This window comes from Lithobates pipiens, unplaced genomic scaffold (assembly GCF_037356315.1).
Source record: "Lithobates pipiens isolate NorthernLeopardFrog02 unplaced genomic scaffold, aLitPip1_a1.2 Scaffold_8, whole genome shotgun sequence".
NCBI lineage: Eukaryota > Metazoa > Chordata > Amphibia > Anura > Ranidae > Lithobates > Lithobates pipiens.
In genome coordinates, this window is record NW_027507903.1 from 87,065,484 (window position 1) to 87,080,047 (window position 14,564).

The 14,564-nt window shown below is 44.7% G+C and overlaps 1 protein-coding gene across 2 annotated transcripts in view; it reads right to left on the bottom strand.

Annotated features, from left to right (window-relative positions):
• Positions 1-14,564, bottom strand: part of SLTM (SAFB like transcription modulator) — a 147,328-nt gene that overhangs the window by 116,787 nt on the left and 15,977 nt on the right. Inside the window, exon 1 of one of the 2 annotated variants that reach the window (XM_077474174.1) lies at positions 2,394-2,608. The exons of the other annotated variant lie outside the window; for it this stretch is intronic. Coding sequence (XP_077330300.1) covers positions 2,394-2,537 — 144 coding nt within the window. The 5' untranslated portion in view covers positions 2,538-2,608. Of the gene's footprint in view, positions 1-2,393; positions 2,609-14,564 lie in introns of those variants that run through there. 2 annotated transcript variants of the gene reach the window in all.

The following is a 14,564-nucleotide window of genomic DNA, read 5'->3' on the forward strand; positions in this document are numbered from 1 at the left end:
TTATAAAGCATGACACGTTGGTATGCCGTGTAAATACCGATCTTTCGCATTACAAAATAATAATAAATTGGGCTAACTTTAGTGCTTTGTTTTAATTCATGAAACTTTAATACGTTTGAAAAATGGTAGCACCCATACCATACGGCATAGAAACTTGCATCAATGATCATTTTATTCCCTAGGGTCTCTTTTTTTTTTTTTTTTTTTTTTTTAAGCAGAGGGGGGGGGGGGGGGATGATGATTTTTAAGTGTAGAATAGCCCCGCTATGGAAGTGGTTAAGATAAATGCTCTTACTAATTACCAACAAATTAAACAATATCACTGTAAAGGATCATTAAGACTAAAAATGTACATTTGGCCGTCATTTACCGTGTTCAAAGGAAAAACGCAGCAAGAAACGCAACACAATTTTTACCACATTTCCTGCAGTTGGCAGTAAATGTGATTCTTCCACATTCAGGAGAGGCAGGTTGAACCTTGCCTAATAACAGCAGCTCCTAAAAGTCTATGTGTGCACTGACACGTGGAGTGTAACCTCTTGCTTATTGTGCACCCCCTCCTGCCCAGACCAATTTTCAGCACTGTCACATTTTGAATGACAATTGCAATGTCATGATACAGCATACTCAATTTTTTTCACAGAAACCAAGCTTTTTTGGTGGTATTTAATCACCACTGCAGTTTAATTTTTTTTTTTTTTTTTTTTTTTTTTAGCAGAAAGACAAATTTATGAAAAAAATTACATGTTTCATAGTTTGTTATAAAAATTGGCAAAGGGGCATTTTTTGTCCTTTACCCATATTTGCTGAGACTGCACCGATGACGACGCACTGATTGGCGATTTAAAGGCGGTGCTGGTGACGCCACGATCGGGACCGACGTCCCTCTTGCAGCCGGCTGTTTACATCACATGATCAGCTGTTATTGGCTGACAGCTGATCACGTGCTAAGGTATTGGTATCTACCCCTTATTCTGATCTGTGATCAGCCAAGTCTCAGACTCGCTGATCACAAAGCACGTCATCCATGGACGCCCTCCCGTCAAATATGCAGCCATCGTTCAGCAATAGCGCAGACGGCAAGTGGTTAAAGAGGAGTTCCACCTGCCACATACACTGTAGCTGCTGACCTTTAACACAAGGACACTTACCTGTCCTGGAGTCCAGCGATGTCAGCGCCGCAGCCGATGTTTACATGGTTGGGTGCTGCCACCATTGCTTGTAAGGGAACTTGCAGTGTAAACTTTCGGTTTCACGGCCGTGTCCCTGCTGCATTCTCTTACTGGCCCGACAGACTGGGGGGGGGGGGGGGGGGGGGGCTAAGCTGCTGACGTACTTCGCCACAGCCCGGTCTCCCAAAAGTGGGGACAGGGTACCGGTTAAAAAAAATAAAATTACAAAAAAACAAACAAAAAAACACTTACCTACCCTCCTGTCATCACCCCCCCCCCCCCCCCGAAGGAGAGAAGAATTAGATAAGTCTGCTTTAAGAGCTTCGGGGGGGCCCCCCCAAAAGCCTCTAAAACTCAAGTTTAGGAGCTGCTAGTGTACATGAAGTCTTACACTAATGGTGGAGGGGGATAAAAACCCAACAGTTGAGCCTCAACCACTCTCCTTTATCTAAAAAGGCAGTGAATAAAATTATATATATATATTATATATATATATATATATTTATTTTTTTGTATTATACACACACACACATATTAGAAATGATACCCCATGTCACACTCAGCAGCCATTACCGACTGCAGAACGTAACCACACTGTAAAACACACACAAGCCATGCAGTTGCAGTGTGGTACCCAGGCATAAAACAGGTAGAGCGAATGTGAACAAAGCCCAAGGCTGCAGTCACACTGTCGCGTGATATGGTGTGAGCGCACGCCAAAACCGTGCACATTTAAGAAGAAATGAAATATGGGGCATGCTTGCGGTACCATTCACCGCTATGCAGATGCACATTTCACATGAGTCAAATGCGCTAACAAAAGATGCCAGAAGCTTTATACTTAAAAAGGGTATCTGAGTGACTTTGGTGCCACATTTATGGTGTGTAGTACCACCGGTGACGTGAACAGACCTCCCTATGCACACAGCAAAACACAAAAAAAAGCATATACAAGCGTTATCTGACATGTGTGAATGAGGCTTTAGTCAGTGCTGATACAGAAAAGCTTTACCTGTGTTTATAGCACAGGTAAAGCTTTTCTTTATCAGCACTGGACATTTACTAGTATAAATCTCAGCCCTCCCTCTAGATATAGGAGACACCGGAGGCCGGATAAGGTATGCAGCACCTCCACCCCCCCTCCCCCATCCAGGGCCTCAGGTGGCAGGGAAGCCATTACACCAGCAGCCCCTCTTCCATATTCACAGAGAGGCCTTATACCTGCTTGAGCCGGGCCACCAGCACGTTCTTCACCCCGGTCACGTCCAGGTTCCTCCGCTTCAGCTCGGACTTCAAATCGATAACGCGGAGCTCGGTCACTTTCTTCTTCTCAGAAGGGCCATTGCTACTACTAGGCGAAGCCATGACTAAAAAGCGAACCCACCATCAACCGCGAACCAAACACACAGCACCTCCCACCGGATGGGAAGAATTAACGAAGCACACTTTGAGCTTCCGGGACATCACATCCGGCATATCTGATGTTGATCCCCGCCCACCTGCATGGGGTGGGAAGATTATAAAACGAGTCGATGGTTACCGCAGACACGTTATATCATATTGAAAATGTTAAGGGCCTTCACGTTACTGGGAGTAGACCAGATAAGTCAATATATAAATAAAATAAAAAAGTGATGTGATCACAAGTGCTGCAAAATCTAAGTGATCACATTAACACCAAACAAGTGAAAAAATAAAGGTGATTTTGCGCAGATGAAAAATCAATCAATAACTCACTATAAGGCCTCATGCACACGGACGTTTTTACAGCCGCTTTTTTGAGCATTTTTTGCAGTTTAACCACTTGACCACTGGGCACTTAAACACCCTTAAAGAGGAAGTAAACCCTGATGGGTTTACTTCCTCTTTCATTCCCTGCAAAGGTAAAGCATAATGGACTACTATGCATCGCATAGTAGTCCATTATGTGTCACTTACCTGATACAGGAGCCAGCGATGTCACCGCTGTCCCCTGTAGTTCAGAGCCTCCATCTTCTTGGTGGGTCTCGCTGCTCCGGCGCTGTGATTCGCCGGAGCAGCGATGACGTCACTCCCGCGCATGCGCACGGGAGCGACACTCGCGGCATATTGCCGCGATCTGCGGCTTACCCAGTGCGCCTGCGCGCCGCTGTCTTCAGGTAAATATCTCCTAAACCGTATAGGTTTAGGAGATTTTTCTTGGACCTACAGGTAAGCCTAGTGGTTTGTAAGGGTTTACAACCACTTTAATAACCAGACCAATTTTCAGCTTTCGGTGCTCTCACATTTTAAATGACAATTACTCAGTCATGCAATACTGTACCCATATGAAATTTTTGTCCTTTTTTTCACACAAATAGAACTTTCTTTTGGTGGTATTTAATCATCGCTGGGTTTTTATTTTTTGTGCTATAAAAGAAAAAAGACAGAAAATTCTGTAATAAAAATGAATTTTTCTTTGTTTCTGTTATAAAATGTAGCAGATTAGTATTTTTTCTTGATAAATTTTGGCCAAAATTTATTTTACTACATATCTTTGGTAAAAATAAGTACAAATTGGATATTATTTGGATATTATTTGGTCTTTGTGAATGTTATAGAGTCCACAAGCTATGGTGCCAATATTTGAAAATTGATCACACCTGATGTACTGACGGCCTATCTCATTTCTTGAGATCCTAACATGCCATAAAAGTACAAATACCCCTCAAATTACAAATTACCCCTTTTTGGAAAGAAGACATTCCAAGGTCTTTAGTAAGAGGCATGATGAGTTTTTTGAAGTTGTCATTTGTTCCCACAATTCTATGCAAAATCAAGATTTTTTTTCCTTTTTTTTTACAAAATTGTCATATTATCAGGTTATTTCTCACACACAGCATATGCATACCACAAATTACACCCCAAAACACATTCTGCTATTACTCCAGAGTGTGGCGATACCACATGTGTGAGACTTTTACACAGCGTGGCCACATACAGAGGCCCAACATGCAGGGAGCACCATCAGGCGTTCTGGAGCACCAAGGCCAATTCTGACATTTCTCTCCTACATGTGAAAATCATCCTTTATTTGCTAGAAAATTGCATAGACCCCCAAAACATTATATATATATGTTTTTTTTAGCAAAGACCCTAGATAATGCAATGGTGGTCGTTGCAACTTTTTATCTCGCATGGTATTTGCACAGCAATTTTTTGAATGCCTTTTTTTTGAAGTTTTGTGCTTAAAAACAAAAAAAACAGTAAAGTTAGCCCAATGTTTTTGCACAATGTGAAAGATGAAGTTACGTGGAGTAAATAGATACCTAACATGTCACTCTTCAAAATTGCACACGCTCGTGGAATGGCGCCAAACATCGCTACTTAAAAATCCCGAATTTAATTTTTTTTTTTTACTGGTTTCATGTTTTGAGTTACAGAGGAGGTCTAGGGCCAAAATTCTTGCTCTTGCTCTAACGTTCGCAGCGATACCTCACATGTGTGGTTTGGACATCGTTTTCATATGTGGGCTGGACTTAAGTATGCGTTCGCTTCTGCATGCAAGCACATGGGGACAGGGGCGCTTTAAAAACATTATTTTTTTTTATTGTTCATTTTACTTTATTTATTTTAGTTTAAAATTTTTTCCCCAAAAATACATTTTTTGACCACTTTTATTTCTATTACAAGGAATGTAAACATCTCAACAGTGAGATATGGGGTCAATAAGACCCCGCATCTCACCTCTAGGCTGGGAAGCCTGAAATAAAAATAAAAAAAACGATTCTGGCTTTGATCATATTGGCGAGTTGGTAGAAGCACAGGAGGGCTGCGGGGGGGGGGGGGGGGGGGGTTATCCCCTCTAGCCTCCTGTAAGAACGATCAAGCAGCGGAACAGCCACTATGATTGTTCTTATAGTGTAGGGAATCACCAGCTGAAAAAGCTGATATCTGAATGATGCCTGTAGCTACAGGCATCATTCAGATATCCCCGCACAAAGTCAAGGACATCATATGACGGCCGGTGGGTGGGAAGTGGTTAAAATGCATTTTTTTTTTAACACAAAGTTGTCCATTTATACAATATTTCTAACACATAGCATGTACATACCAAAAATGACACCCCAAAATAGATTCTCCTACTCCTGGTTCCCTATGGGAGTCCATTGATTTGAATAGAAGTCGTACCAGAAGTCGGATCAAGATGATCCAACTTGCAGTGCGACTTGTGTGCTGAGAATCTTGAAGGGGAACCCCGCGGAAATTAAAAAACAAATTTGCCTGAGGTTCCCCCCCCCCAAGATGATACCAGGCCCCTCGGTCCCCCCACACTGAAATAAAAATGGCGTGGGGGTCCCCCCCACCATCCATACCAGACCCTTATCCGAGCACGCAGCCCGGCCGGTCAGGAAAGGGGGTGGGGACGAGTGAGCCCCCCCGCCCGAGCCGTACCAGGCCACATGCCCTCAACATGGGGGGTGGGTGATTTGGGGAAGGGGGCGCCCTTCGGACCAGTAAAAAATTTTTTTTAAATTGGGGATTTTTAAGTAGCGACCCCACCCCAAAGCACCTTGTCACCATGTTGATCAGGACAAGGGCCTCTTCCTGACAACCCTGGCCGTTGGTTGTCGGGGTCTGTGGGCAGGGGGCTTATCGGAATCAGGGAGCCCCCTTTAATAAGGGGGCCCCCAGATCCCCGCCCCTCACCCTATGTGAATGAGTATGGGGTACATCGTACCCCTACCCATTCACCTGAGGAAAAAAGTGTCAATAAAAAAACGCACTACAGGTTTTTAAAGTAATTTATTAATTAGCTCCGGGGGTCTTCTTCTGAGTTCTCCACTCTGTTCAGCCTCTTCTCCTGGTCTCCGGCGTCTTCTCCCACTCTTCTGCCCGTTCTTCCGCTATCTTCTTCCAGTTCTTTTACTAGTGGAGGAGCCCGGTCTCCTCCGTAATTCTTCACTCTTCTCTCTTCTTTCTTCTTCCGATGTTGACACAACGCTCTCTTCCGCTGAAATGCAGTGTGTGATGTGCACGGCGACTTATATAGGAATGGGGCGTGGACACCCTTATGACGTCACAGTCCCAGCATGAATTTAATGCAAAATGTGTAAAAAATCGTGTTTTTAACTCTGCTTTTTTCCTGCCATCTGTACTAGCTTTACCACCCGTTTTTTAAAACGCCTGTTTGCATGAGGCTTAAGAAAGCAGTGAACATAGGAAAATATGTGTGAAAACGAAATTGAAAAGTAATAGAGGGCTAATGTGCAAAAAAGTGATGATAAAACGTGATGGTCCTCTACATGTAGATCAATGTGAATAATGTCAATCAGTTGTCTCTGTGTATAATGTGTAAACAAATATCCAACTATATAATTCTAGAAGAGAAAAAAAAAAAGTAAATAATGAAATATGAAAAATAGATGATTATAGTGAGAAATAAATAAATGAACAATAAATAAATAAACAATAAATTGATAAATAAATAAATAGAAAAAATATATAAATAAAGTGAAGACCTAATGTGTACAAGGTGAACGTGTCCTTTAGTGGATGTGGTAAGGTAAAAATAATAATATAAATGAATAAATAGCAACGATATCCCAAATGACAGTAGATGGTATATAAATAATTAAGTAAAGTAATTAAAATAAGTTGATGGCAAAGTTCATAAAATGTTTATTACGAGTTTCAGATAGACGATCTTCCTGGGTTATGGTCTCACTGGACTCTCACCTTATTACTCTGTAATGACTCACATAAATCATCAATTAAGCAGGCACTCCTGTAGGGTACTGTGCAGTTGGCATATACCATAGATCAGGTTTTAGATATTGCTCCTCTCTTTGTTCCTCCACATGGGTGGCCTGGATCGCTGCGGTATGAGCCAGGGAAGGAAAGGAGAAAAAGAAGCCTCCACTAAGTGTAGTAAGTTCAAAAAGGGCATTAGTTTATTAAGTATCTAAAGGTGGTCTCTTACATTGTAGCAATTAAAATCAGGCAAAGGTAAAAACAGTACAGGATGGCATTCTCAGTGCCCTCTCACTTGTCTTCCTGATTCACGTCAGTCTCAGCCAATCCATACGCGTTACGGCAAATCACGTGCCTTCATCATTATATTGGCTATTGGCTTTTGGAATTTACAAATGCAGCAATTTAGAAATTGAAAGAAAGGTTTAGCGCTGGAAAACACTTTTTGATAGATAAAACTTGCATTTTATATACATCTATATAGATCAGACCAAAATGAGGAGGAATGAGGGACTTTGCTCCAAATCAGGGACAGTCCCTCGAAATCAGGGACAGTTGGGAGCTATGCAGATATCATACTGGGACAGTTGACATTAATGGGACGGGATGTATGGAACACCTATGCGACCTTGTGTGGGTAAACAAGGCCCTGCACAAGCACACGCAGACATCCCAAGTCTCCCACGAGGTGCTCAAGCCTCCCGCATTTCGGGGGCGCCTCTTGAACACCCGCAAGTGCTGCCCGATATCCTGGATGCGGGGCTGATCTTGAACGGTCCCCTGGTTCGGGTATGATCGGTGCAGCAGGAGGGATAGCTGTGAACATGAATCTCCCTGTATAGCTGACATGCGCTTCTCCTTCTCTCCCTCCCGCAGCTAGCAGCTAAAAAGCTATACAGGGAGATTGGTGATGACAGCTGTCCCTCCTGCTGCCCCAATCATCCCCGACTGTTCCCTGTATCTTCCTCCTCCAGCCCCCCTTCTGTGTCCTTCTACCCCCCCTGTTCTTCTTCCCCATTCTTCTACATCTCCCCTCCGTGTCCTACACCCCTTCTGTTCTTCTCTGGCTCCCTGTACTACTCCTCCGCCCTCCATCGTCCCCCATATCCGGCTTCTCTCCTCTCCTGCCGACTGTGGAGATCTGTCAGGATGGAGAGCGGAGGAAAGGACTGGTCATTTACCAAAACTTGCCTTTTCTGAATTGGACACAGTGAGCGAGATCACTTCTGTATCCTGTGAAAACTGAGCAGAGTAACCTGTGTGTTTACTCAGTTTATGAATGTACAGGAGCCGCTGTCTTCTGTCCATTCATCTTTAATGCTGAGAAAGGGACTGAGGAATCTGTGTCCTCAGCCTCTTTCTCTGTCTCAAAGGGGAGATGTCAGGGTTCTATTTAGACACCTGATATCTTACCAAAGCCCCCCCCCCCCAACAGGGTTGACTAAAAAAATGTTAAAAAATTAAATTGTAAATAAAAAAATTAGCCCAGCTCTACCAACACTGCCCACTGCCCAACCTCCTCCCCCCAAAAAGACTTTAAAAAGAAAAATTGTAAAAAAAAAAAAAATATGTAAAAATAAAAACTACTGACACAGTCCACTGCCCTACTGACACCATCACCACCACATACTCCCCACCCCTTCCCCAGAAGCACTGTGAAAAAAAAATATTTTAAAAAAATATTTAAAGAATATAATGCACAACAACATTTTAAAAAATAATAGAGAAAATAATAAAAACAAATAACTACTGACACACTGCTCTAATGACACTATCCACTACCCCCACCCCCAATCATTGTGAAAAACAAAAAAATAAATTGTAAAAAATAATTAAAATAATAAAATTGTAAAGAAATAATAATAAAAATAAAGAACTACTGACACCATCCACTGCCCTCCTGATACCATCCTGCACATACTGCTCACGACTGTATACTCCACACTCTTCACATGCACATTATACCCACATACATACATTCCGCACTCCTCTCCTACACATACTACCTACCATCATACACTCTGCACTGTACATTCCCTATTTAACTTTACTAAATTCTGGACTATGTAAGTCATCTCAGACTCTATAAAACCACACCCCATTTAAGCCACGCACAATATGTAGCACAGTTTAAGCCACGCCTACCTCCCTGAAATGAGTTTGCCACCTCCCTGAAATGAGTTTTTGCAGGTTGGGATGTCTGCACACGTTATTGCCCTGTTCCATTGAGGCTGGGCTCACACATATGCAATGTGGGAACCAGTGCGATTCCTCTGCGAGTTCCTGCATCGCTTGTCTCTCACAGGCAGTTTACACTGCCCTCTGAGAACAAAGTTAATGATACCGCCAGATCGGTTCACAGATCAAAAGGTGAAATGGTGCAGGAATCAGATCGCATAGGTGTGAACACCCATCTGATCTTATTCCAGTGCGGACCAAAAAAAAGGTCCTGTACCATTTTAGTACAAATGCAATGCAAATTCAGCCATACATTCTGTATGGCTGAATTTGCATCGCACAGACATCGCATGTGATCTGCACAGCAATGCAGTACGAATCACATACAATGTTTGACATCACAATAGTGTAAACCCAGCCTTTGGCATAAATACAATATGGGAGATTTATGAGATGTACTAAAACTGGCACGTGCAAAATCTGGTGCAGCTCTGCATAGAAACCAATCAGCTTCCAGGTTTTATTATCAACGCTTGAAGTGAATGTAAACCTGATTCATGAAATTTCAGCTGGGCACATATATCTGCAATGTTTTCTTATCTCCCTTCAAAGCACTATGTCCAGTAGCTGTCTCCTGCTCCATTTGTCTGTTATCAGCCTGATAACTCCTGACAAAGTCTGCTATGGGAGCCTGAAGTTTGTGTCAGAGGGGGAGCTATAAACAGATTAGTACAAAGCTGAACTAGATAAAGTCCATGACGACCCTGCGCAAACAAATAGTGTGTAACACAGTATGGCAGTTATAAAATGACAAGTGCTAATAAATAAAGCCGAGATAAAAAGATTAATAATCAGAAAGATTGAGGAAAGTATGCCCCATTTCATATATGACTGAGTCTCTTCATATCACACCAAAGGCACTGAAATTCGTTCCCATGAGATAAAAAATACAATGCATGGAATCAAAGTATGGACTCTCAGAACTCTCACCTCCACTCCTTGATTATAACCACATCAAGTACAAATAAATCTTCTGCTCGTCCTATTATCCACCACTAAGGGGTCTTCCACTGTTGTGTCTTACAGCTTGATAATGTGGGCACACGTATTAGACCACCAGGGGGCCATCCATCACTGCAGCAGTTGTATTACACACCAGGCAGCTATCTTCGCAAAAGTATGCTACTCAATAAAGAACACAGGGAGGGGGAAAAAAGGCTCCAATAGTGTAGTAATTTAAAAGAAGAACATTGGAAAATTGGACAAAATTGGACTCTCACATTAATGAAAAACAATAACAGCTCATAAGGAAAATGACTTCCTGGTGTCTTCTGCCAGTCTTACGTCACTTCCGGTATTGCGTCTGACTCATTGCCCCTCCCTACGCGTTACGTCAATCACGTGACTTCATCAGAACCAGTGAAACCGCAACAGTGATCCCTCTGGCTGGACATTCGCTCACTCTGAGTTGCCCAATCGGACTCTAGTCAGTAGTGTAGCACGTCTGTACCCTGGCAGTGGCTCTGTCTTTCTCCCCTTTTGGTGGTGCAGGTACAGCGTGGCTCCCTCTCTGGTGGTGCAGGTACAGCGTGGCTCCAATTCTGGTGGTGCGGGTACAGCGTGGCTCCCTCTCTGGTGGTGCGGGTACAATGTGGCTTCCTCTCTGGTGGTGTGGGTATAGCAGGGCTCTCTGGTGGTGTGGGTACAGTGTGGCTCTCTCTCTGGTGGTGTGGGTACAGCGTGGCTCTCTCTCTGATGGTTCGGATACTGTGTGGCTCTCTGGTGGTGCGGGTACAGCGTGACTCTCTCTCGTGGTGCGGGTACAGCATGGCTCCCTTTCTGGTGATGCGGGTACAGCGTGGCTCTCTGGTAGTGTAGGTACAGCTTGGCTCTCTCTCTAGTGGTGCGGGTACAGGGGGCTCTCTGGTGGTGTGGGTACAGCGTGGCTTTTAGTCTGGCTTCCCCCAGGCCAGTAATCTCTTTTTCTCTTCTCCTGTAACACGCATTTCCTCTGCTTTTTGCCAGGATCAAGGTTCACCCCCCCCCCCCATGCATGCTGGGGGACTCTAGCATGCTGTCTGTGGACACACTGGGGCCGCCTATCTTGAGGGACTACATTTCCCATGATGCTCCCCCAGTGGCTTCTGATTGGCCCTCTGCTGTGGCCAATGGGTAGGGAAACAGCGGGGAGGAAGCTGGGCAGCGTCACGAAAACCCAATTAGAGCCGCTCTCTCTTCTCCCTCCGGCTTACAGGAGAAAGGGGAGGGGGCGCATGGGGGAGATACCCAGACAGCCTGCAGCTCACCTCTCCCTGTCACAGCACCACTGCAAGTTCTCTGGCAAATGGAGCAGCAGCGCTTTCACCGCTTTACCAAGGGGGGGGGGAGGCAGCTCAATGCTTCCTGGTGTCACCCCACCTGCATCCCCGATGCCACTGCTTTCTTTAGCTGTACTCCCCTGATGGTGGCCCTGCAGGCGGGAGAAGGGCGCGAGTGCTTTTTTCGTGTGGTGGGCAGCCTTTTTGCCTCCCCCCGCAAAGTGCCTCCCTAGGCCTGGGCCTTGTCGGCCTAGGCCAAAACACAGCACTGGCAGCAGTAGGGCCTCGGTTTAAATCCCAGCTATGACAATATCTGTTTTGAGTTTGAATGTTCTCCCTGTGCCTGCATGGGTTTTCTCCCACAGTCTAACAACAGGCTGCTGGGTTAATTGGCCCTATTATGTGAGTTAGGGGCTTTAGGCTGGCCATAGATGGAGTGGTTTTGGAGTAAAAGAAAATTACTCATTAGGATTCCACAGAACTTCTTTTGTAAACTGCGTACGATCTTCATAGATTACGTATGGCAAGGCAAGCCCTTGCGACTCAAGAGGTCCCTACTACAGAGGCCAAAACTCAGAGGAGGGTTTGGCCTCCCTGACCAGGCCTCATATTATATGGCAGTCCACATGAATAGAGTGGTAGATTGGTGCAAACATTCACACCATAAGTTATGGGTCAGCCTGGAACAGGAAGCTGTGCTGTTTCCCCTTGTGGGACTACCGTGGAGTGGAACACGTCCTTCGGGACGGTCTTTCTCCCACCCTCTAATTGAACCCACCTTAAGGGAACTGCACAGATACTTTACAGTTGCGGAGACGCCCAGCTTTCCCGCCCCTTTAACGCCCATAATTGGTCATCCAGACTTCTTACCGGGTATATCTGACAGATCCTTCCAACTCCATCTGGACCAGAGCCTAGTCAGAGCCTTCTGTTTTGTAGGATCCTCTGATTGGAGCGACCTCTCAGGCATTTATCGTAGCTTTAATACCTCCGCCTTGGGTAGATGGAGGATTCTGCCACTCCCACACTTCCTCAGATCCTTCCTGGAAGTCAGTGGCTTTCGCAGAAAGCCTTCATCTTTTGGGGACTTGTGCCTGGGAGATGGGCCAAACCGTAAATCCCTTTCTTGTTCTTACAATATTTTACTTACCCATGCATCTCAAAGTGATCCTCCGTTCCTAAAGAAGTGGGAAATAGATCTCAACATTACGTTCTCTGAAGACCAAAAGATTTGAATACTCTTCTTTGCACATAAGTCCTCCTTGTGTAGCAAATACCAAGAAATCACATACAAAATCTTGACGTGTTGGTATAGGACTCTGTCTGTTTTAGCGTCCATATTCCCAGGACTAGGAATGAGCCGAACACCCCCCGGTTCGGTTCGCACCAGAACTTTTGAACGGACCCCAAATTCGTACGAACGTTAGAACCCCATTGAAGTCTATGAGACTCGAACGTTCGAAATTAAAAGTGCTAATTTTAACGGCTAATATGCAAGATACTGTCCTAAAAAGGGTTTGGGTTTGAGTTAAATATCGTGCCTGGGGGGGGGGGGGGTGTCTGTAGTATGCCTGTGAAGTGCCACGTGTTTCCAGTGTTTAGAACAGTCCCTGCACAAAATGACATTTAACGGAAATAACGTCATTTAAAACTGCTTGCGGTTTTAATTTTATATCTGGTTCCTGCAATATGGTTGAAAATCATTGAGAAAAATGGCATGGGTAGCCCTCCCAGCCCTTTACCAGCCCCTTTGGGTCTTGTACGCATATTAAGGGGAACCCCGTACCCATATTAAAAAAAGGAAATGCGTGTGGCCCCCAGGCCCTATATACTCAGAACAGCAGTATACAGGCGGTGCAAACAAGACAGGGACTGTGTAGGTTTGTTGTGTTAAGTTGAATCTGTTTGTAATTTTCAACTGGTACATTTTTAAAGTGTAGCTTCAGTCAAAAAAACGATTTTTAAGCTTTTTGGAAAACATAGGGAAGGGTTATCACCCCTGTATAATTTGTTTTGCCGTCCATCTTTTTCAGAGCACGCAGACAGCACACACAATCTCCTACCGCTGACTGCAAGCGCTATTTAAAACGAGCAAGATATTTAGCTATATATAGGTGGATATAGCGATGTATACTGCATTCAGAGCACGCAGACTGCATGCACAATCTCCTAACACTGACTGAAAGCTCTATTTAAAACGAGCAAGATATTTAGCTATGTAGGTGGATATAGCGGTGTATACTGCGTTCAGAGCATGCAGACAGCACGCACAATCTCCTAACACTGACTGAAAGCTCTATTTAAAACGAGCAAGATAGTTAGCAATATAGGTGGATATAGCGGTGTATACTGGGTTAAGAGCACGCAGACAGCACGCACAATCTCCTAACACTGACTGACAGCTCTATTATAAAAGATAGATATATCGCTAGATATAGAGGTGAATATAGCGGTGTATACTGCGGTCAGGGCACGCAGACAACAACCACTACAGAAGAACAAGAGCGAAAAATCTGCCGATAACGATCGGGGTATACTGTGTTGAAGGTACACAGAACACCCACTAACTGCTACAGATGCCAACACACTACACAAGGCCGCCGCGCTGGCGGCCTTATATAGTGTGGGGCGTGTACTACACAGCCTGAGCTATGATTGGCCACAGGCATCCTGCCTGTGGCCAATCATGGCTCTCCTCGCTGCCGGCGCTGTGATTGGCCAAGCATGCGGGGTCACAGTGCATGCTTGGCCAATCATGAGCCAGCAATGCACTGCGCCATCGCAGTGTATTGTGGGCCGTGAGCGCCACACGAATTTGGCGCGAACGGTCCATAACGTTCCGAATTCGCCGAACGGGCGAACAGCCGATGTTCGAGTCGAACGTATGTTCGACTCGAACAGGAAGCTCATCCCTACCCAGGACACAGTCCTCTATGCTGGAGATGTGGTACACAGACGGGCACAATACTCCATATCTTCTGGGAATGTCCGGTTCTGGTCCCATTCTGGAGACAGGTTCTAAAGATCATTTACAAGCTTACTGACGTGGCCCTCCAGGATAACTCAGCTGCAATTCTCCTAAACCTGACACCCATATCTAGCAAGCGATACCGCAAATCCCTACTGAAGCACCTCTTGAATGCAGCCAGGGCGTGTATCCCCAGTGCATGGAAGCAACAATCCC